Source organism: Acanthaster planci, linkage group LG19 (assembly GCF_054643075.1).
Source record: "Acanthaster planci isolate LZ-2023a linkage group LG19, COTS_SCS, whole genome shotgun sequence".
Taxonomy (NCBI): domain Eukaryota; kingdom Metazoa; phylum Echinodermata; class Asteroidea; order Valvatida; family Acanthasteridae; genus Acanthaster; species Acanthaster planci.
The window spans coordinates 11,957,756-11,982,312 of NC_141795.1; the positions used below are offsets into that span (position 1 = coordinate 11,957,756).

Consider the following 24,557-nt stretch of genomic DNA (forward strand, 5'->3'; position numbering starts at 1 on the left):
TTTTGAAATGGGTGTAACTCACCAGAAAGAAAGATTTTTACCACTTCCTGCCAGGTGTATTTATAAATGTTGATGATGCTGGGCTGGGATATTTTTCATTTTTTTCTGTTTTCAAAATTCTTTAAAAAATCATATCTTCATTTACTGGACTCTCACACTCACACAAAGGACTGTCTTGTGCCTACTCTAATCTGACAGACAACATCTATTGACGGAGTATTTCAGCCAGGCCTGCTGCCTTATAAAAAGAGCCCAGATTGGCACAGTGAGCTACTGACATCTTTTCAGTAGGGGCCAGATTAGGGCGCAGCAGTACTGTGTGGCTCATTGCTGCAGCAGTGGAGTGCTTTTATCCCTGGTTGTAATCTGCTTGCACTGAATACCACAAGCAGTGGTATACTGTTTCAAAAAAATGCTGGATTCTCTGCACTATTGACGGTGGAAAAATGTTGGTACAGTGCAATTCCCAATAGCCTGGTCTTTTGTTACGAGTACAGTCTTTTGTTAAAGGCCCGGTTCCCTTTGTCTGATTTCGGACACCTTGGCTGTGCATATAAAGAATAAGTGCCTGAAACTTGGCTCCCCAGCAGCAAGTTTTTAAGGATTCTGAGCTTTAGTATGTTACTGAGACTTGTGACTAAGTGATTCCTTTGTAATTGGACATAAAAAAATCACACACACAGGATAGGGGTGTATGCATCTGGACATTGGGATGCATACAGGCAGTGAAGCATGGCTGAGAGTTCAACTGTTTACCGTGAGTGACATGTACATGTACTGTACTTCTGCAAAAGACAAGGATCACTCTGAATGATATTTGACTTGTATTATTAAATTGATGTGTATCTTTGCTACAGTAACATGACGAGCATTGCTCAGAATGACATCATCACGACCCTGCAGTCACTCAACATGGTGAAATACTGGAAGGGGCAGCACGTCATCTGTGTTACTCCCAAACTTGTGGAAGAACACCTGAAGAGTGCCCAGTACAAGCGGCCTCGCTTGACTGTCGACACATCCTGCCTTAGGTGGGCACCACCACGAAAAGCCAACAACAAAATAGTCAAGACCAAAAAGTGACAGTTCTGATGAATGATTCTAAGCAAGTAAATACAGTAGATAAAGCTTCAACAGTTTAATAAACAAATGGTTGAGCCTGCTTGATGTACATGTACCTTCAATGCTTAGCCACTTGCTGCCGGGTGCTTTTAAAAATGCAGTGCACACATGCGGGCCATTTTCAAGATTTTCAGTTTTCAAAATTCTTCAAAAATTCATCATTTCATTTAATGGACGTTTACACCCACATGAATGACTGTTTGGTGACTACTCTAAGAGGACAGGCAACCTTCATTGACTCCTGAGTATTTCAGCCAGACCTGCCGCCCTCTAAAGAGAGCCCAGAATTGTGAGTTGTTGTATACTTTCCTTTGTTCCCAGTGAATGCAAGTGGCATCTTTTCAAACGCGACTGGATTAGAGTGCAACGGTGCTGTGTCGCTCATCAATGGGGCCCTGGAGCACTTTTGTCCGCGATGCTAATCCGCGGGCACACAGTGCCCAAAACAGTGCTTTAATGTTTAAAAACAGTGATGGATTACCTTCGAAAAATGCAAGCCAGAATATGATGGCAATTTTTAGCAGCCCATCTTTTGTTCTGAGTACGGTCTTTTTTTACACTGACCAGCTCTTTTGTGTAATTTCGGGCAGCCCGGCTCATAAACCCAGGTGCCCAAAACGGGGTTCCCCGGCAGCAAGTAGTTCCCACCAGAAGGTCTGTAGAATGTTGGTCAGTTCTTTATTTGCTATTTTGAAGATCTACTCAGGACCCAAGGAGGTTTTTAAGATAAAAAAAGATGCCCCACGCTGCCTTTAACTGGTTTCACTGATAACTGCTTCATTTCAAAGCATGGTTGTGCATTGCTAGTATCCTTTAGAGATGCTGCAGTAGCATGGCTTTGCAAATACAGGGAGAATTTGAACTACCATAGTTTTACATTTTCATGCAGTTTTGAACTTGTTAATGTGATAAGGCTATATTTGGAGTCCTTAATTATGTAGTCCAATGTTGTGGGAAAAAGGCAACCTTTAATTCATTTTGAGTTCAGAGTTGTTCATTCCTAGTTCTAAGGAAAGCTGCCTTTATACCGGATGGCAGTAGCAAATACTGATTTTGATGGTCTTCTTGTTTCATGTATACATGTACTTCTGCAGCCCCTGGTGTGAACACATATACCCATGTAATTGGCTAGATGGTGACTGCTTTTTATACGAGTTAATGGATCAGGATTTTTTCATTTTTTTATTCTCTTTTCAAAACCTTTCAAAATTTGGAAGTCTTAAATGATTTGCTAAGCCTGTTTCAATAGTTTGCTTGTGGAGCTGTTCTGTTTACCAAGCTACTTTACATGTAGTATTCCAATTGGAGTATACAAAATGGAGCAAGTCAAGGATGTTTATTACATTACGTGTCAGATATGCTGAATTAGTGTGGACCAACTCACACTGTGTTCAAGCTGTTGTAAGACCAGGTGCTTTTGTCCTGATTGGCCATACCGGTACCTCATTAAAATACTGAATTGCTTTACAGGCCTCATGTGAAATGGCCATCTTCAAGGTTAAAGTTTTTAACATTGGACGGGCCTTGGCAGTTTTTTTAACCTTGCCTTGGCAATTTTTTTTAACCTTGCATTGATGTAGGATTTGAATGAAAAGATACACCTCCAAAATGGCCATGTCTCATAAGGACTTGTGACTATCTGTCTTGAGCGGAAGCACCCCCTCATTGGTTGGAAAGAGCCATGTTGGAGGGGAGTGTTCATTTTGTTAGTGGTGATGCAACAGCAATGTGTGCATTTCATAGTTGTGAAACAGTGAAGTGCAGTTCCCACCAAAGTTGCCAGGAAAATGTTGTCCTCACTTGGTCCAGCTTGGGGTTCATATTCTTCATAGGGATGACACAGCAGTTGTTGGCGCTCCTGACCAAAAGCAACACAAGATGTTTACATGTATTGATAGCTTAGTTGAATGTGCTGTATTTGCGCATTATATTGGTGTTATGTGCATGTGGCCTTGTCATGAGAGGCAAGGAAGGACACATCACATGCTCGTACCGGATAGCATGTATTCATGACACAGTGAGTGCACACAAAATGAGTGTGGTTTTCATTCCATGATGCACAAATAACCTGTACCACCTCTTGTGGAATGCACCTGAGCTTGAGCACACAGCCTAAGTGTTGATGCAACCAAAATGTTGGGCTGTGGCTGGAAATAAAATGTATGCCTTGTGCTGTAAGCCGTAGCCTGTTGGTTCAGACTGGGCTTACCCTTCAGTAAGGTATAGTGGAACTTTACTATTGAAGGCACGGAATGGAGGCAATATACTATTGTAATAAACTATATAAAAGTTCTTATGCATTTTAAACTAGCAGCGTGTCTACAGTGTCTTGCTTGATGTCTGTGCATTAGTACATGTACTTGGCTGAACTAGAAGGCATATAGCATATTATGTGCTCAGTTTCACCATATAGCCCATCCTCAACCAGATCCTTGGGTAGGTTTGTTGAATCCCAAGCCTTGGGCCATGTTCAGGTATTGAGTGATTAAAACAGCTAGACTGTACATGTAGCGACTGCAAAATCCAGTCATAATGTCAGTACTTAAATAATGTGCAAACATCATGTCTTATCAGAATTTAACATGGTTGGCAAATTGAGTTTATCTTGATCCATGTATGTACAGGAGATTCTCGTTACAGTGCTCCCAAAGGGGCCAAACTGAATCGAGTGCACAGTGCTATAATTGGCTGAACATGCAACATGAACGATGTACATGTATACAGATATCTATTATGTATGTGCATTTATATGTGTACTTTCCCATAAGTGTAGAATAGTTTGCATGTTTTGATCGGAACTTGGCCTTTACCAATTATTTTCAGTTTTGTAATTGGCTTGTAATTTCTCGAAGTTTTGCACATTTATAAAATGGCAAATGTCCATCTTTTGAGCTCTTTAACCCTAACACTCCTCAGTCCTCCAACAGGTGAAGGATTGAGGAGGGTTAGGGTTAATGCCTGCAAGGAAAGAAATACAAATGTACATGTGCCACGGCTGGCAGGACTTTGTTCTATTCAAGCCACTTGATCAGATTTAAATCAGCTTTCTGGATTCAATGCTGGTTTAAATGGTTATTAATTATGAGTTTTTATTTAACTTGATTTAAAGTGACGACAGCTACATGTATTTTACCTGGGTTGTTCTTTAATTTCCAATTCTTAATTCAAATTCCAATTTTTGTTCCTTTTTTTATAACAAGAAATAAGAGAAAAGTAACACGGTTTGCTTTGGAATAGGTATTTGTCTCCAATAAAAAAAAAATCAAACTTTACTTAAATTTTGAACAATCTCTTTTCTTTTATAAAGATACTGCCAACCTGGAAACTAAATATCGGTAGTAAAACTAAAACAGATCATTCTCAGTACTCTTCTTTGAAAAATTGTTAAAATTATAACCCGTCATTCAGTTAGAACAATTATTTTTAACAAATCCTGAATGAATTGCAATGGACCAATTGCACCTGCTAAGTCACATGACCTATCGTGGGTATTGCACAACAGCAAACACAGCGTCCTTCCATAGCAAAGTGTGTCACCAGTGTCATTTATCACAAATAAAGCTGACGGTCGGTAAAGTACTCGGACCACTGATGTACAGAGCACTGTACTGAAAATTGGCATTAGTTTTGGTAAACAAGACTTGCGACACACATTGCTATGGAAGGATGTCATGTTTGTTGATGTTTGATACCCACTCTACATGTAGGTCTTGTGACTTACATGTAGCTGGTGCAATCGATCTATAAGAAAGACAAATTTTGCCTCCCTCGTTGGATCTTTCAATCTTTCTATTTCTCTTTGGTTTTTCCACTCAAAGCAAACAATATTTATACATTCACCCTGCAGTGTACACATGCTTATCAATATACAGCCTTTCATCCTATGTATAGATCAGTAACTTTGACGTCAATGAGCCACTGTAATATTAGATTCCTCTAGTACCTCTGGTACTGCAAGAGTACAACACCCAATAGACCTACAACATAATGATGCATTGTGGGTGAAAGGTGGGGATGTTGCAGGAATGCGTCAACGTGACATGTTATGTGTAACGTATACTAAATGGCGTGTGTATCGACCTCAGGCTGACACGAAAAAAAAATTCCTGATTCACGTTTCAACATCCCCACCTTTCACCCACAATGCACCACGGTAAACAATGCATTATGTCATAATGTTGTGGGTCTATCAAGAAAGGTGCATTAAGGAATGTGTAATTGAGCACCGGAGGGTGAAGGTGGTTCTGATAACAAAAGCACAATCCACAAAGTAACTCCTTAAATAATTTGAAAGTACATTGATTGTAAGTAAACTGACTTTCATACCGGTATTTTTTCAGATTTGAATTATATTTGAATTTAGTGCCTCCCTTTTCCTCACCGATTTGGCTCTCCAAGTACTATTTTCTTTTTTAACTCAAATGGCAGTTTATACTGAAAAGTGACGAACATAGTTGTACATCTATATCACCACTATTGGTACAAGACTGTTTTCTACAAAGCACTGATTGAAGTGGAAAGTGTGCATTCTTTTTGGAATCATTATGTATTCATTGATGCAAACAAGGCCAGATATCGCAAAATACAGAAGTTGTGATTCCATCACATCTTTAAAAGTATTTTCCTTACGTGCACAAATGGATGAATTGTGCATGACCTCATAAAATGGTAAATGTACAGGTTACTTGAACAAGTACATGTACATGTATTACGATGTAATAAATGCACTTCTTGGTTGAAATGTGGATAAACATGCCATGAAAATACCACTGTCAGCTTGCTGAAAGCCACAGAACATGTGTGATGTTTGGATTTCCTTGTTGATTTGATCAGAAAAGAAACATTAAATGGATAGGGGAGGTGTCTTTGCCACAAGCCATGCTTCCCTTTTTAAATTGGGAAATGCACAAGAATTAGACATAGCCCTACAACCTTCAAAAATGTGTACATACCATTTATGCTAGTGGACTTAATACTAGTTCTGAAAAGAGTAAACAGATATAAACTAAAACTGACATCAGAGAATCAAACTGTGACTCTAAGGTGCATTTCAATCAACTGGTCAAAGAACCAGTAACTCCATTCAAACATGTGGATATTACTCTACTGAAAAAGTAACAAAAATGGCCTTTGGGAAGCCATTATCACCCAATTCCTATCTACATGTACAAAGTGTTCCCTTAAGCTGTGTGAAATAACATTCTGTTTTTGCTGGCCACTTCTCTTCCAACTCAACTCAATATTAATGAACAATGACACCAACCAAAACCACAAATCTCTAATTGCATTGCACAACACATTTAAAAGAGCAACCCTGATATATTAGTTCAATCTTTTCATTGACCTGATTGCAAATTTGAAAGAGCATATATTCCCAGTCTGAATATCAGCATAGAATGTACACTGTATTAGTTCTCAAACAACTTCTATCCAACTTTAGTTTAAACCAAATTCATACTTTTCCGTGGTTTCTGTTTAACCTTTCCTGTATGTGAAAGCAAATTTGCATAAAACACTGTGATGAAATATCTACTGTGGGCCATTGAAGACTCGAGGGGTAAGTTTGACCTGGATGCCTTTACTCGGGCGTAGAATCAGCTCTGAAATTGGTAAGACTTCGTGCCGCGCTTGGATGGATTCAATGTTGAAATGCCGCAGGACAGAAGACACAATGACCTTCTCTTCCATCATGGCAAAGCGTTGACCTGGTAATAAAGACAGAAAATAGATGAATTGAGCTCATATTTCATGTCTACTGGAACCCAGTAACTTGCAGAATCAAGTGCAGGCGACAGCTGTCAAAAATCCCCTCCAATGCATGGTTTATAAAGGGTGACAAGTAAAATCAAAGTGGGATCTTGAGACCAAAATATTCCGCAAAGGTTGACATTTACTGTAAGTCTTCCTTTTGCCAACTTGAACAAATAGCCCTTGCATAGATAATTCATTGCACTAAATTGGCTTTGTTTTATCCTGGTTTACCTCCTTATAATGCTTAAGTTGATTCCAGCAAATTAATCTTTGATTTTATCATTACAGGCTGGGGTATATTAATTATACTGTCCCTACAATGTAGCACTGCAGTCTGAAGCAGGACAACAAATATTTCAATTTTCTTACTTGCTTTGTGTGTTACCATGGTTATAGGTATCCTTCACGCTGCTGCTGAAGTGAAAGGAGATAAATCTGTTCTGTATGATGTAATAGGTTTAAGGGTTGAAATACAGCATAACTGCAGTTACATGTACAGTGCATATCAGAAGCACGGCTACCCAAGATGAAGGAAGCTGCTGGGGGCAATTCCATGGGAAGGTGGACATGACACTAAAATTTCAAGTTACATGTACCAAAACAATTTTTTTTATTCTGAAGAAATTATGAGAGGTAATTTGTTGGCTTTGATAACCTTCTAAACTTATCACACCTTGAGATCTGTAAGCAAGATGTTTGCAAAATAAACAATGTCATCAGTTTAAAACATGTCATCAAAAAGCGTAATGTCACGATTTACTATGTAATTCAAGTTACCGACTACAAATGCACGCCAACGGTGCTGACGCTCCCGATCTGTTGTCCAAAATGGACGGTAGAATCAACATAAAAATTTGTTCTATCCTTTTTGCATTGAAGCACATGCCTACACAATCTATTAAGAGTCAGCTGACAACCGAATTTAATTTAGATGAGCTGCTTGAGACAAGGGCATTTATTTTTTAAGTAGCCAGGGACAGATACCGCAAGCAGCCAAGATTTCAAGATGGCAACCACCCAAGTCAAGTCTTAGTATGAAACTTCGCCGATCTCTCGAGGCAACTGCTGATGATATTAAGGAGCTCTGTTTATTCATATTTGGCCACAGAAGCACATTTCTTAAAGCCTGTCTGTGCAATAGCTGCCATCAGGGAAAATCTAAGTCACTTTTGAAAGTAACAGGAAGGACGTTGACCACCTTAAATTCATCTGAAAAGGGTGATGCATCCTCTGATTTGAATGACCAATGCTACATGTAGTTCAAGACTATTCTAAAGGTTGTTGATGAGATGCAGTGTAATATCAAAGCTATGGAGGCTAAATTTTCAATAATTTTTGACAAATTCTGTAATTTCTGTTCCGACAATGAGAAGGTTCATCAATTGGAGAAGGAATGCCAAGATCTTAAGGCCACCATTGATATTCTAATGAACAGTGACAAAGCAGGGTGTGCCACCAATTCACAAACAAATGAACCACCTGTTGGAGTGCCCCTTCTGAGTACCCTTGAACGCCTAGTGACGTCAGTGAATCGTTTTTCTGTTCTTTCACTGGACAGTGGCACGAATGGCGATACTGTGCATGACGCAGAGCAGTTAATTGATTCCTATTATGACATCTTGACGGGCTCACAAGATGACATCAATAAGAAGGCAATGAGTCCAACCTCAGAATCCATAACCTTTCAGCAGCAACTCGATCAGTACAGAAAAGAACAAGGAGAACGGTATGCAAATCAGGCACCAGCTATCAAACAGAAGAATTATGCTGATACCTTAACCCTAACACTCCTCAATCCTTCACCTGTTTGACTGAGGAGTGTTAGGGTTAATCATCAGTGACTCCATGGTTAAACACATAAGGGGTCACAGACTGTCGCGCACCAAGCGAGTAAAATATTCGTCTAAACCGGGCGCGAAGATTGACAACATCTACCCTTATGCTATGGCTCAAATAAAGCAGCATCAGCCAACCCAGATCTTTTACACATTGGAACCAACACCACCTAGGATAATGCCGATGACATACATGATCAGATTTATTTCACTGGCAGAAGCCACAAAAGAGACATCTCATGTGGAAAGTATAGCACTGTCAGGTATCATACATCGCCATGAAGAAACTGCTGCCGAGAAAGTAAAAATCAACAAGTCCAACGAATACTGACAGGAAGCTGCCAAGCAACATGGATGGGGGTTTACCGATAACGCTAACGTAAACTAGAGACATTTGTGCTCTGATGGAGTCCACCTTAACCGCACTGGTCAGGCTATTCTTGCTACAAACATCATCTCTTTCCTCCACCCGTGACAATCTATTGCAGAGGAAACACCAGCAAAATTTACGAAGATCCGACGGTCAGCCAAAACGCAACCGTAACCAAGACGCTACTTATGCCAGCGTGGTACGAGGACACCATCAGCAGGATTTTTGGGGACCGGCACGGAAAACCAGAATGAACCATCAACAGGTACGGAGGGAGCTGGGGGTGATTCCATCAATATGAGTATCAAAGATGCCTCATCACCCACTACCATCACAAGCAACAGAATGGTTTTGATAGCAGCAGAGAATGCATCTATCAGAAAATCACACAAATGGATAGACAATGGGCCCTTTTTTGTGTTATCTAGAAAACCTGGCTTGAAGCTAACCTACTTGATTATCAGAAGTTTGCCAGGTAATTTTGATGAAGTACATTCCCTTCTTTTGAAATATCCCATTGACATAATGGCTCTTTGTGAAACCCGACTTGATGATGTCACAACGGATGATGAGGTATATGTCCACAATTTTCATATTTACAGGAAAGACCGTAACAGGAATGGTGGTAGCATTGCACTGTATAATAAGGTCAACCACACTATGACAAAGACCTCATGATAGATCAACTTGAAATGCTGGCAATTGAAATTTCACAAAGGAAGTCGAAACCAGTTGTTGTCCTTATATGGTACAGACCTCCCAATTCCAGTATGGACTTGTTTGAACACGTGGCTATAAACGACCGTTAAATGAAATGATGAATTTTTGAAGGATTTTGAAAACGGAAAAAATGATAGTCATGCCAGCCCAGCATCATCAACATTGAAAAATGCCCCGGCACGAAGTGGTTAATAAGATCTGTGTGGATAGTGAGGAAATATTGGAGCCTGGGAACATTGCCAATGTACTCAACGAATATTTTGCCAGCATAGGGCCAAAACTTGCTGCCCAAATATCCGGCGATAATAATGTACATAACAGCAAAATCAACAACGGTGGTGATAACGAGTACAGTGACGAGAACTTCTGCCTCAAACCCATCCACAAGAAAAGGGCAAAGCAATACCTATCCATAAGGGAGGAGGCATTAGTGAACCTGGTAATTATAGGCCAATATCTGTCTTGCCTATCTTCTCTAAAATTCTTGAGAGAGCGGTGTTTGATCAGCTTTATGAGTATATGAATGCCAGTGAACTCCTCAATAAATATCAATCAGGTTTTAGACCATTACATTCCACAACCACAGCTCTGATCAACGTTACTGACGACTGGCTCAAGAGTTTTGAAAATGACAAAATAACTGGAGTGGTAATGCTTGACTTGAAGAAAGCTTTTGACAGAGTTAATTCTGACATTCTAATTCGCAAACTCAAGCTAAATTGCGCTGACAGTAATAGTATTAAATGGTTCACCAGTTATCTGAATGATCACTCCCACATAACACTGGTCAACGGCAACAGTTCAAGTTCTGCCCAAGTGGGGTACCACAAGGGTCAATCCTTGGCCCCCTTCTGTTTATTATATACGTAAATGATCTTCCCAAACATGTTTGCAACTGTAAGGTCAGTATGTATGCAGATGATACAGCCCTTTACTATGCCAGTAAAGATGTTAATGAGCTTGTTAGGGTTATCAATGCTGATCTCATTAATGTCATAAATTGGCTAAATAATAATAAACTTAGCCTCAATATTCAGAAGACAGAGGTAATTCTATTGGCTACCAAATCGAGACTATGCAACATACCAGACAGCAATGTTAATGTAAACATTAATGGGATGTCCTTAAAAAGAGTAAAGGAATGTAAACATCTTGGAGTTATCGTAGATAAAACTCTTTCTTTTGGGGTGACCATGTTGATCATGTGCGAAAAAAAGCACTGAAAGGAATCCATGCTATCAAGAAGGTCAAAACCATAGTCCCGCAATGCACCCGAATTCAACTGTATAATGCTATCATCTCCTAATTGTGATGTACATGTAGTCTGGGGAAACTGTGGGGCTACACTCCAAGCTAAGCTACAAAAACTCCAAGATAGAAGCGCTCGCATTATACAAAATGTTGACTGGAACGTTCCGAGTACCGGTAGTGTTAACCTAACGGAACTTAACTGGACTCCTCTCAATGTCAGAAGACGCCAACATGATGCCATCATGATGTATAAAATTATTAACAATGGTGTGCCTCACTATTTGAAAGATAAATTTCATTTTGTCCAATCAAGTTATGATTTGAGAAGAAGTAAGCTGTGTGTTGCAGTACCAAAGCCAAACATTAATTAAACGAAGTTCTGAGTAGGGGCGCAACCATTTGGAACTCCCTGCATGCCAGTATCCAAAATGCACCCAGCCTAAAAAGCTTTAAAATGAATATTGAGATAACAATGGCATGTTGAAAGTTTTCTCAATATATTCCACCCGTCTGACACTATAATATTGGACGTTTACTTTGTTTGCTTTTAATAATGTTGATCACACTTTTATTTCGTTTTAACTTATTTTACCCTCTTTTATTATTCTTTACCCCTTAGTTAGTTTGCTTTTAAGCATTTTATTGTTCACATTTTGTATAAATTAACTGTAATTTGATGACTGTTGCTTGGAAATTATTAATTATCAAGTATTCTGCAGTCTTATCTTTGGTGATTGATTTAATTTCACATATTAAATTTTATTATCTAATTTAATAATAATATACATAAAACATGGCCCCTTGCAAAACACGGTTGAATGGGTTACTGTGTATAAACAAGCTAAATAAATAAATAAATAATGCAAGATTCCACCAGCATGAGCAATGTTAGCTGGGCTAGGGTGTGCTGAGCACAATCAGATGTAATGTGATGCAGACTGTGAGGCAATGAACCAAGAGGGCAGCCTAAATGAACTCTGCCTATTGCATAATATCAGCATGAGCACATGCCACCTTCTCTAGGCTTTTACTTTCAGTTTTTGTCCATCCAATAAAACCAAGAGTTTATCCTGCAACAAGATAAAAGAGAGTAGGTGTATTTAATTGATTTTTACTGATAATCTAATCATTGAAAAGAAAGAAAAGACAACGACAACCAATAGGACATTACATGTACATGTAGTGCTGGTGCTAACAGCACATGTACTGTACATGTACATATACATGTATGTCCCCTGCACATTTTTTCAAGATCACTACAGAAACTGTAAATACAGGTTTCAGAAGCATTATACACGGTTTTCAACACCACATGATCCTGATATTTTGAAGGTGTTCCCATGTCTTAACCACTTCCTGCCGGGGACTCTGAAATCAAAACCGTATGCTTTACATGCGTGGCCGGGGTCTCCGATCTCGGACAAAGGAAACAGGGCCCTGTAACAAAAGACCATACTCCGAACAAAAGACCAGGCATTACCGGCATTTTTCACTCTCAAAAGTGGTGATAATCCTGCGTTGTTTTGAAACCGTATACCAGGGTTTGGGGCATTGAGAGCGAGTGGATTACCACCGGGGACAAAAGCGCTCCACCACCGCAGCGACGAGCCACACAGCACCGCTGCACGCTAATCTGGCCCCTATTGAAAAGAGGTCAGCAGTGCACTGAGCCAGGTTCGTGAACAAAAGACACTTGTATAACACTGCACAATCTGGGCTCTGTTTACAAGGCTGCAGGCCTGGCTGAAATACTCGGGCGTCAATGAAGGTCACCTGTCAACTTAGAGTAGTGCCTAAAGATTAACTTTGCCGGTTTTATATAATACCCAATAGTACAATGCCCCAAAGCACAGTTTTCCCTTAATATGTTATGAATAGTACTATTAAGGACACTTAAGCATTACCCTGATAACTCCTTCAACCTCTGGACGAGTTTTAATGTTCAATGTTTTAAGTATACATGTTCAGGGTTTGCGCTGCTGTGCACTTGCAGATACAGTTATTAAAAGTAATCATTTGTCCAATTACTTTCAATAGGGAATACAAAAATATACTTTTGGAAGAATAGTGTGAAATTGATGTTCGCATTATTTTTCTTCCCGTCTTTGAAATCGACATTTCTTAGTTTGTGTATACCAATGGTCCTAACAGTTCGAAATCCTCTAACCTACATGAAGATGGTCAGGGTTGTTAAAAGGGATAGCGCAACTGCAGCGGATCCTCATTTGGGCAATCAAAATCCTTATGTGAAAAGTGAACTGCGGCCTCACTTGATGAAATTCAACATTCATGTTGTATTACCTGACTGATAATTTCTGTATGTTCGATACGACAGGCCGGGGATGAGGCAATAATTACATAGTTACTAATACCAATAGTTTATTAATTATACAAGCTTAAGGTACAGTAAACAGAGTAGATTGTATTAAGCATTCGTATATTTGAAATTACTATTCATTAAATTATTTGTTGCCCCTTTTTCTTTTCAGTGGGCAAGGAATCATTGAGATCTCAATCAGGGTCATCTTTAATATTCGAAATATACTGAAGACATATTGAACCTGTTTCTTGCATACAAACTAAACTGAAAGTCAAATAATAATGTTTCTGCCTGCTTTTGTCAGTTAAATCTGTATGTCGTGTATTATCAATTCAGCATTGTGTATATAGTTTTGTCAAGGGAAGTGTTACTAACGAACATTGACCTCATATGTGATAATGACATTTTATGTTTTGCTGATTCCCTTCCAATCCAGCACATTGCTAGACTACCACCTACAGATGTATGCCACATAATGACGTCCTCATGACGTTATCTCCCAATTTATTATAGAATGTCAAAGTTACACCACGCAAAGGACTTGAAGCAAAGATAATACTATAATAATTATGTCACAATGACGTCATCAAGTGATTTGTTATTAAATTTGGAATATTTAAATATTGTAAATTTCTAAAACCATATAAATTTAACCATAGCCTCCCGCAACATTTTGTTTGTCGCAAGTGGCAGAGTAATATTTGGTCTCCAATTCATCTGGTGTGGGTCAAAACACGTGACTCTTCCTTCTGGTCGAAACTGGAAGTGGGCTTATTATTTAAGAGTGGTAATAGGTATCAACTTGTTTTCAACGGTGTTAGTCCGTGGGGGTGCAGTATTCTCGAAATCATCTACTGAAGACGTCACATAATTGTTGAGCGCCCTCTACTTATTGGTTAAAAATTGTGAAAAATGAATTGGAATAGATGTCCGTGGTGAAGGTTATCCGAATCGGCTGAAAATTGACATGGATGATGATCTTTACCCATTTAACACGTGTGAAATTTGGAGCCGATGACATCAAGAGGGAGGAAGTTATAACGAAAAGACCTTTAAATCATTAAAAATTGGGAAAAAATCAATCCCAAACGCGAAAGTTTACAATTGCCCATCGAAAACTAGAGTAAATATCTGCATCCATAGTCTATTAGCTTGTTGCATGGTTAATACCGGTACACGCTGTGCGCGGCTGATGAAAAAGTTTCCATCTGCCGTAAATGCCAGCAACTTGTTCCGTAGGGTAAAAACTACAGTGGTAAGAGTCATATACATGCTTTGTACATGTACGTTTAAAGCGTGTAACAGAGGCCTGCTATTTTGGGGGAATCTGGCAAAATTAAAAACATGTAGCAGGCAACCGTGTAAGCGTATATTGTCACATTCTACTGTAGCAAGGAGGTAGTGGTCCCACAAAAATTTGAACTGTGAACTAAACAACAGCTGTTCGATTCCCGCCTGTTCTAACTAAAACCAAAAAAGTTTCCCGAAACAGCTCAGTGTTTGTCTACTGATTAACACAATGATCATCTTGTTTTTTATAGTGTGTTTTTTTTTGGTATTTCGTGGTACTGAAATCCTGATACTGGATGAGGCAAATAAACCAGAATACAAACCCCTTCACTGTCTGAAATCCATCCAAATTTTAAATCTTTCATCTGAATTTGCATTCATGCTATGAATGGCCATTCACTTTATAAGATCATGAATTTTACCGAAATTTGCCAAATTTGTCTTAGAACTGTCTTTTCTTATGATGAAATCTACATGTATATGTTTTTGTGCATGTAACAAGCATCAGTGACTCAAGGGTTTTGAAATGTAATTAGAGAAACAGCACTCACCAATACAGTTCCTGGCTCCAGCAGAGAAGGGTACATAGGCATATGGATGACGACTGATGCAGTTCTGATACAAGAATCTATCTGGATCAAACTCTTCAGGGTTTGGGAAGACATCTGGGTCACGATGCAGTGCATTTATCAGGACACAAACGTTAGTGCCACTGGGAATCTTGTGGCCGCCTGTTTCAATGAAAAATATTCACATAACAAACATGCAGGAGATTGGGATTCACACCCTAGACAGACTGAACAGTTCAAGTAACATGAAGTGCATCACTAACAGATGTTACTTTTCATCAAGTCACAAACTGATTTATTAGTTTACAAAGCAATACAAATAATGACTCAGCAATCTCTTTGCTCTATTTCATTTCAATTAATTGTGGTTTCACTTTCAAATGGATGACTTCTGGATACAAACTTGATTACAGCTTTCGTCAATGATTCTATGTCTACCTGGCAAGAATTTTCTTTTTAATGTAGCATTTGAGTTGAGCTCTTTGTCCCCAATTTCCTTCCACATACACATGAACATAAGTACATGTATCTTGAAATATAAGGTAGCAATAGGAATCAAACCTTACTGCCCACGTATCAAGGTGGTGTTGCTGGAGTAGGAATACAAGAGCTTCAGTATGCAGTTCCATAGCAGTGTAAAAGATAAGTACACCTGTCAGCCTGTACTGTACATGTACATTTACAAAACTGGAGATTGGACTCCAGCCCTTTTACAAATACTTGGACATTTTCAACATGCTTCTTCCCAAATACTTGGATTCCAACATAATCCAAAATCTAAGAACTCAGATCCAGCTGTTAAGTTTCTAGGCTTTATGCCAACTGTACCACCTTGCATTTGCATGTTATTTGTACTGTATTCATTCAGAGACACTGGAGGGTGTTTCGGTAATACTGTTTTGAAAGTACATGTACATGTAGACCACCACTATTTTTTGGCTTTAATTTACAGTTAGTTCATTTTAGAATATAAAATTTACTGCAGCTTTAATTCCACTGACCTGTTTCATGTTTTGAGTTAACTGCTTCAAGAAAAATTGAGAAAAACAGTGTGTTTGCATGTTTTCATGCAAATCCTCCAAAACTTCAGGATAGACAGTCTTTGGATCAGCACTGTAAGGTTAAAGTTAAATTTACTGTTGAAAGCTGGTAACATTGTCGGCTTTGCCAAAACTAATTTATGTGGATGTAACACTGCTTCTTTCTATCACACTCAGCATCTCACCCAACACACAGTCTTCGTCAAGCACGCGTGCAATGAAAGGTACCGAGGGAAAGATGCGTAGGGTTTCCTTGATAACACAGGTCAGGTAGTGCAGGCGCTGCAGCTGGTCTGATGTGACAGGTCCCTGGGTACTACCTAGCAACATAACAGTGTTGGGTATACGCAAATTGAAAGTTGAAGGCTTCAAACAAGTTTAACCAATAAAATACTGAATACTATAGTACCTATTAGGCAAGGATACACATTAACTGCTATACTGGAGTACCTCGATGTAGATATCCGCAATACTGCACTGTTAAGTATGAATCATAATGTGTCAACTGGGGCCAAGCAATAGGCCTTTACAGGAGGGTGGCTGGGAGAAAGAAAACACTTGGTTCAAAAATTATATACTGTAGCTCCCACTCTGGCCACTGTTTTATTTGAAAGCCTGACGAACATTGCACATGCTTTGAACTCACCAAACACCTCATCTAATTCTTTCTGTACCCTGTGCTGTATCTCAGGATGTCGGCCCAGGAGATAGAGACACCATGACACACCTGCTGCCGTTGTGTCATGACCCTAGAAACAAAAGACAAAAAAGCCAATCAATGCTCATCTTTGAATGGTTCTTTTGAAAATTAGTACAGAATAAAACTCTTCTATTTCCAAAGAGACCATGATATCAACAATGGCAACTGATGAGTAGTCTACAGATGCTAAAATGTCCCATCATCCCCTGATGTGTATCACACATCATTACATCAAGAAAATGATGAACCAAGAAGTGTTAGGAATCTCAAGCCTAACATCGATGGGATGCACAGTACCGGTATTTTTAGCAGTGGACAAGGCTGAAGTGTTAATTAAATGAATAGGTCTGTTCAGTTTTCACTAAAGAAAATCTTAACGACCCTCCACCACTGAATTCACAACCAAGTCCAAAACTTGCAGCTCTCACGATAACTACAAACGGGGTTAGAAAACTACTGGACAAAATAAAATCAAAGAAAGCAAGGATTGTAAAGAGTTGTTCAACAAGCTTGGCTCCAGTCTTTCAAAGATCTTCCAGAAGTCTATTGACAGCTGGGAACTCCTGGAAGACTGGCTGAACACCAAGATAGTTCCCATGTTCAAAAAAGGCGACAGGCCAAATCCAGCAAACTATCGCCCAATCTCACTGACTTCCATTCCATGTAAGATTCTTGTGCATATAATCCACCTGCACATCATGCACAATATCGACTCTCACAAAGTACTTACAAATCACCAACATGGTTTAAGACAAGGTGGATCAACTGGCTGGACTTATCAATGATCTTGCCAAGTCATTAAGCCAGACTGAATTGATCATATACCGGTAGTAGACTTCAGTAAGGCACTTGATAAAGTTCCCCACAAACTACTATTGTACAAGCTCAGACATGCTGGAATACACAGCAGCCTCCAGGAGTGGGTTGAGATCTTCTTGACAAGAAGAAACCAATGAGTCTTGCTGGAGGGCGAGACGTGAGACGAAAACAGTGTTTTCAGGTGTACTCCAGGGGACCGTGATGAGTTCCTTGCTTTTCTTGTTGCACATTAGTACATGCCAAACGTAGTTTCATCTAGAGTCTGCCTTTTTTCAGACAATGCTATAATTTATATAGAGATAAAAACACTGGAAGACAGTTCATCTCTTCAAAAGGATCTGGACGCTCTCTGTGATTGGGGCAATACATGCAATACATGTACATGTACTTGGCAGATGTCTTTCAGTACAACCAACTATTATACTATTAGGGCTGTAACGATTTAACGATGGATCGATAATCGCGATTCTAAAATGCCACGATACGGCATCGCGATGCAAAAAATGTGAATCACAATATTTGGGGGAAGGGGAAATTATGATAAAATGTATTAGTTAAAAATAAAGTTAGGCCTGATAAAAATTTAAGATAGATTTATATTTTTAATATTGCCTACACTGATTACTCTTGAAAGAAATAGTTTGGATGGGTTTAATATCACAGACAACTCGACGCACGTACATGCACCAGTACATGATGCAGGCCTACCTGGCAAGAGAACGCAAAAGTGACGGCCGGGTATGCACACTGATCTCGGTGTCATTAGGAAATTGGATGCATATTGGACTTTATCCTTTCATTTGTTAAACCACATCATTTATCAGGTTTAGACAGGTTTTTTCTTCCTTGTGTAAGTGCCGTTTTTTCTACAGCTGGGCTTGAAGCGCAAGCCTTGTGTGTAAGTAGCATCCTGGGACCATCCGGTCATTGTGTTGTGATTGGCTGTCAATGAAACATCAATATTGTGGCGAAACAGCCTGTGGACTGACGCAAGTTTAGTAATACATGTCTGGTTCCCTGACGCGCGGCGCATCCATTGGCGCGTAGTCAGTAATTTGGTGGTTAGTTCGTCTCCAGACGTCGTGGTAGAAGCATCGCAGTGAAGATAGAGCGAAACGCTAATTCAGCCTCACACACAGCTGGCGGGTTGTGCAGCGTGGTGTTCGGCGATCTGTCGAGGGCAGCGAGCGGTGAGACCTCAGAATATTTGTCAGCAAGCTATCACTTATAATAAGTGGGATTGAGTGTCAGTTTGGTGGCTGTAGGTTGAGCAAGAGTGGTGTGAGACGCTTAGGCCTGTGTGGCTTGTGCAACAGTGTTCTCACTACGTGGGATTGGGTTGCTGGAAGCCTGTCGGCCTGGTCGCATGTGGTCACACTGAGGTTCACTCGGAGCTCCGTAACCTAAGCCGAAGCTTGCATGTCTTGGGGTTCGCTACGAGGTTACTCCTATGTTTATTGGGCTAGTGTGTGCAGTTGCATGACATCGTTACTGTTGATCATACTAGGTGCCACAGTGAGGGTTATTGTCGCTGTGGGTTACTTGTGGTAATACACGAGGGTTATTACACAGTCTTTATGCTTATGTTCCATGATCACTTGCATGAATTGATTGCTGTGTTGAGGTTTATTAGTCACAGACCTGGATGCACAGTTGAAGCTTATACATGTACTGTGAGGTTGACTTGGGTCAATAAAACAGTTGTTGTTGTTGCTCTCTAAGACACTATGTGTACTGAGGTTTATTGAGATTTACCTGACTTGGTAGATTGGTAGCCACGTTGATTGTCATTCCTTTAGGGTTGGTATATTTCCAACAAACGGACAGGCCTAAAGTCTTCCGTTCGTGACATAATCCCCCCTCGTGTGTACATAGCCGCTCATGTGCATGTGAGGTTTATTAAATAATTTTGTGGGATTGCCCCGCCCGCTGTTGGTGGGTACTTCGGTGTTCGTCGACCGGCGGGCGACGGCGAGTGTCGCCGCCACAAATGGTGTCAGAAGTGGGATCCTTTAGGACTGCTTTTGACGTGGGGGGAACAACAACTTGTGTTCTGGTTGTTGAGGTTTACCAATAACCCTCAGTGAGGTGTTGTGGTTTGTTGTTGTGCTATTGGTGTAGCACAGTACTGGTGTGAGGTTTATCACCAGTGACAATTTGAGACGTCACGATGAGTGACAGTTTCAAGGGTAGTGTTGGGGCTGCAGGTGAGGCTGACTTACAGGGCGTCAAGGCTGTCAGGTCCCTTGAGTCAGAGAATCAAATGCTGCAGTGGGAAGTCCAACAGTTGAAAGCTGAACTTCAGCGGAGTTTCCAAAGGGGAAAGGTTTCGAGCACGCCTGTTGAAAAGAGTCGTGCTCGACGTGAGGTTGATTCGGAGATAGAGTTCAGGTTGCCCGATGAAACTTCAGGATATGCCTCATTGGAGGTGGGTCAGTCTTCGAGACTGGGTGTGGCAACTGGTGATGTGCCTGGGAAGGGTTTAGATAAGCCTGTTAAGGCGCGCACTAGTGCCAGTACACCTCAGGAGAAATCTGGGGTCAGGTCAACAAGTGGTGATTTGGGACTAAGTCCAATCACAAACCCATTCCTAGGGGATGTTGACAGCGGTAGGCGTAAGCTGCACGCCGATTTGATGAGTTTTGTGACAAGTCCGCCAGCGAGGTGTACTGACAACCTCACAGAGCGTTGCAGTAACACCGGACAGGTTCCTTGGGCACTTAAGAAGGAACCGAGAGTGGTTGGCGAAGTTGACTGTCAAGGCACGGGGATTGGGAATTCCCGTCGCCCGAACATTGTACCAGACAGGTATGATGGGAAGGTTGTTTGGAATGAGTATTTCAGGCATTTTGAATCATGTCGTGTGGTGAATGGCTGGAGTGACCAGCAGGCCGCACAGTATTTGTCTGCAAGCCTGCAAGGGAGTGCACTGAGGTTGATTGTCGATAGTGCACCGGTAGAGAAAGGGCACACGTACCGTGAGCTGGTGAAGCTACTTGAGCGGAGGTTTGGTCATTGTCGTCAGGCAGAGAACTTTCTGGTAGATCTGCGTCACCGTAGGCAGGGACCAAAGGAGACTCTTCGTGAGTTAGGTCAGGCTATTAGGGAATTGGCGGCGAAGGCCTATCCTGAGATACAGGAGGAGGCCAGGGATAGGCTTGCCAAGAATCATTTTGTGGATGCAGTGGAGAGTCAGACAGTCCGGGAGGGTATTCACCGTGCCCGCCCGAAAAGTCTAGACGAGGCTGTAAGGGCAGCGGTAGAAACCGAGAACTTTGAGAAAGTCGAGGAGCAGAGGAGGCAAGATCGCAAACCTACAAAGTTTGCTAGGGCTCTCGACCGTGGTTCAGAGGAGAGACTGGAAGAAATGGGACATGCCATTGAAAAACGGGTTTGTTCCATGGTTGAATCTCTGTTTTCGGAGTGGGCGAAACAGAAGCGGAGTGGAGACACTGAGGGCGATATTCCTCAGGAAAGAGTGCCTAAGGCTTCTAAAAAGGAGAAAGGCGAACCCAAGTGTTTCAATTGTGGTGAAACGGGTCATTTCCGGCGGGCCTGCAAGGAGCCCAGAAGGAAACAAGGTTCCAAGCAGGGAAACGCCGTCCAGCCGACCGGCGGGCCCGCGGGCAGGCTGGGAAGTTCACAGGGCCCACAAAGGGTGAAGGCTGTAGGGAATCCAAGGGTAGAATTGGAGACCCAGTAGCAGTTCCCTACCCCATGACTGGGGAGAAGGCGAAGTATGGTTTGTTTGTCGATGGGGTGATACGGAATACCGAGTGTAGGTTCCTCATAGACACAGGGTCGTCAGACACTGTTGTGAGTAGTTCGGTGTATCACAGGATTCCGAGGGAACAGAGGCCAACTTTGCAAACCGAGAGTTTGAAAGTTGAGCAGGTAGACGGCAGCCCGTTGGCAGCGGTGGGTGCTGCCTGGGTGGAGATACAGATTGGAAAATCTGTGGCTGCTGTGAAGGTGATTTTTGCTGACATGCCATATTCAGGAATTTTGGGTATGAATTTCCTGTTGTCTACGGGTGCAAGTTTGGATCTACAGACTCTGCAACTGAGGTTGAATGGTGAGCAAATTCAGTGCACTACTAGTTCTGGTGAGCCGTTTGTGGGGAGGGTGGTTGTCACTGAGACGAAAGTGATTCCCTCTGGCCATGAGGCTGTAGTGCCAGGTGCCATTCGTAGGTTGTGTGAGGTTGTTCCGGGGCCAGTGCTCATTGAACCTGTAGAGGGTGGTGGTGAGTTGGCACAGCGAGGTTTAATTCTTGCGAGGTCGTTGGTTGAGAGTGATCAGGAGGTACTGCCGCTGCGAGTGCTTAACCCTAACAGGGAGAAGCGAGTTGTGCGGCAAGGTACCACTATAGGAATTGTCTCTCAGGTGGAGATTGACCAAGGTCAGAGCACCCCTTCTGGAGGAAGGGAGGCCGATCAGGAACTTCCGGAGCATCTTCAGGACTTGTTCGAAAGAAGTGTGAAGTTTCTGAGGGAGGAAGACCATCATATGGTAGAAAGATGTCTTTCTGATTATCAAGATGTGTTTTCTCGGGACGATCGAGATATTGGTCGGACAGATGTTGTGAAGCACAGCATCAACACGAATGATGCAAAGCCAGTCAAAGAACGACTGAGGCGGTACCCAAAGGGGGACCAAGAAGAGATCATGAGGCAGGTGAGAGACCTGGAGGGCAGAGGTTTGATTGAGCCATCGGACAGCCCGTGGGCTGCCAATGTTGTCTTGGTTAGGAAGAAGGATGGGGCGAGGAGGCTGTGTGTCGACTACAGGGGTTTGAATGCACGAACCATAAAAGATGCATACCCGGTCCCTCGCATAGATGAGACATTGGACGAGTTGGGCGGCTCTCGGTGGTTTTCAACACTCGATTTGGCCTCCGGCTATTGGCAGGTTGCCCTTGACGAGGACGCCAGCCAGAAGTCAAGCTTTGTTGTGCGCAACGGGTTGTATAGGTGGAAGTGTATGCCATTTGGCCTATGCAACGCCCCGGCGACTTTTGAGAGGCTAATGGACAAGGTGATGGCAGGTCTCCAATGGGAGATTCTCTTGATCTATCTTGATGATGTAATTGTCTTCGGGAAGACCGTGGAAGAAGAGATACGGCGTCTCAGGGTGGTGTTCGAGCGGCTGCGCAAAGCTGGACTTAAATTGAAGCCCAGTAAGTGCAGTCTGTTCCAGCGGTCTGTGAAGTACCTCGGCCATATTGTGTCTGCCGAAGGGGTGGCGACCGATCCTGAGAAGGTATCAGCGGTGGCTGATTGGCCGGTTCCAAAGTGTGTCAAGGAAGTAAGGAGCTTCATAGGGCTCGCTTCCTATTACCGGAAGTTCATTCAGGGGTTCGCGGAGATTGCATCTCCGTTGCATGAACTGACGAGTAAGTCACGTGAGTTCCTGTGGACGGATAAATGCCAACGTGCATTTGAAGAGTTGAAACAGCGACTGCAGTCGAGCCCGATTCTGGCTTATCCGTTGGCGATTGGTGACTACGTCTTGGATACAGATGCGAGTGGTGATGGGATAGGGGCAGTGCTATCCCAGGTCCAAGATGGAGAGGAGAAAGTGGTGGCCTATGCCAGTCGCAAGCTGAGCAAGGCTGAGAGAAACTACTGTGTGACCAGGCGAGAATTATTGGCTGTAGTAGTTTATCTCAAACACTTCAGACAGTATCTGTACGGCCGTAAGATTACAGTGAGGACGGATCATGCAGCTCTGAGGTGGTTGCTCAACTTCAAAGACCCAGAGGGCCAGCTTGCGAGGTGGCTACAAGTGGTGTCTGAGTATGATGTGACAGTTCAGCATAGGCCTGGTCGCAAACATGGCAATGCTGATTGCTTGTCCCGTAGGCAGTGCAAGCAGTGTGGACGTGGTGGAGACCCTGGTAAGGTGTCTGGAACTGTTGAGGCTGGGGAGGGTTCTGTTGACCCAAAAGAGTCCGCAACAGAAGTCTCAGAGGTCGTTGGGTCAGCAGTGAGAGGCATTCTTGCCAAGCCTGGTGTATCCCAGGAGGATGTAAGGAATGCCCAGATGGCAGATCCTTGTTTCAAGTGGCTGATCGAGTTGAAGGAAAGTGGAAGCGGTTGGCCAGATTGGGTTGAGGTCTCGCACACTTCCAAGACCAGCAAGACCCTGTGGTCTATGTGGGGTCAGTTGGAGGTGCGCAACCGGCTATTGAGTCGAAGGTGGGAGTCCGACGATGGAAAGTCAATTCGTTGGCAGTTGGTACTACCAGAGGAGTACCGCAGGGATGTGGTCAATGAGTTGCATGGTGGTAGTGCTGGTGGTCATTTGGGGCTGAGGAAAACACTGGCCAAGGTGAAGTTGCGTTACTACTGGCCAGGAATGACTGCCGACGTGAGATCACACCTTCGCTGTTGTGAATTGTGTCAGAGGCGAAAGTCGCCATCGAAAAGGAGAGTTGCTCCTTTACAGCAGTACCGGGTGGGTGCCCCTGTTGAAAGGGTGGCCCTGGACTTGCTGGGTCCACTGCCCCGGAGTGACAGTGGAAACGTCTGGGTTCTTGTTGTGGGTGACTATTGCTCCAAGTGGATGGAGGCATTCCCACTTCCTGATGCAAAGGCGGAGACGGTTGCAGCAAAGTTCGTTTCTGAGTTTGTGTGTCGTTTTGGTGTCCCCCAGGAACTTCACTCAGACCAGGGGACAAATTTCGAGTCTGCAGTTTTTGCAGAGATGTGCCGACTTCTTGGGATTAGGAAGACTCGGACGACGGCATATAATCCGAAGTCCGACGG

The 24,557-nt window shown here is 42.2% G+C and overlaps 3 protein-coding genes and 1 pseudogene across 8 annotated transcripts in view; 3 read left to right on the forward strand and 1 right to left on the reverse strand.

The window, feature by feature from the left end:
* LOC110987523 (histone acetyltransferase KAT8-like) overlaps window positions 1-3,429 on the forward strand; it is a 43,699-nt gene extending 40,270 nt beyond the window's left edge. Inside the window, exons 10-11 of one of the 2 annotated variants that reach the window (XM_087129787.1) lie at window positions 858-1,031; window positions 1,444-3,429. In XM_087129787.1, coding sequence (XP_086985913.1) covers window positions 858-1,031; window positions 1,444-1,579 — 310 coding nt within the window. In that variant the 3' untranslated portion in view covers window positions 1,580-3,429. Of the gene's footprint in view, window positions 1-857 lie in introns of both variants that reach the window. The other variant, XM_022250312.2, reaches the window with a different exon arrangement.
* A 756-nt stretch (window positions 3,430-4,185) lies between these two features.
* LOC110987520 (cytochrome P450 4V2-like) overlaps window positions 4,186-24,557 on the reverse strand; it is a 41,839-nt gene continuing 21,467 nt past the window's right edge. For all 5 annotated transcript variants that reach the window (XM_022250310.2, XM_087129782.1, XM_087129783.1 and 2 more), the window contains 4 exons: window positions 16,915-17,017; window positions 16,454-16,588; window positions 15,211-15,390; window positions 4,186-6,827 (listed from right to left, as the gene is read on the reverse strand). In XM_022250310.2, the coding sequence (XP_022106002.1) occupies window positions 6,652-6,827; window positions 15,211-15,390; window positions 16,454-16,588; window positions 16,915-17,017 (594 nt within the window). In that variant the 3' untranslated portion in view covers window positions 4,186-6,651. The remainder of the gene's footprint in view (window positions 6,828-15,210; window positions 15,391-16,453; window positions 16,589-16,914; window positions 17,018-24,557) is intronic.
* Window positions 7,702-9,203, forward strand: LOC147796047 (uncharacterized; annotated as a pseudogene).
* LOC147796048 (uncharacterized) lies at window positions 18,839-21,490 on the forward strand. The gene has a single exon (XM_087129786.1). The coding sequence runs from the start codon at window positions 19,958-19,960 to the stop codon at window positions 21,488-21,490; it is 1,533 nt and encodes a 510-aa protein (XP_086985912.1). The 5' UTR covers window positions 18,839-19,957.

What these genes read in the sequence shown, in the direction of transcription:
- LOC147796048 (XM_087129786.1), top strand. Translation starts at nt 19,958, where the DNA reads ATGAGTGACAGTTTCAAGGGTAGTGTTGGGGCTGCAGGTGAGGCTGAC.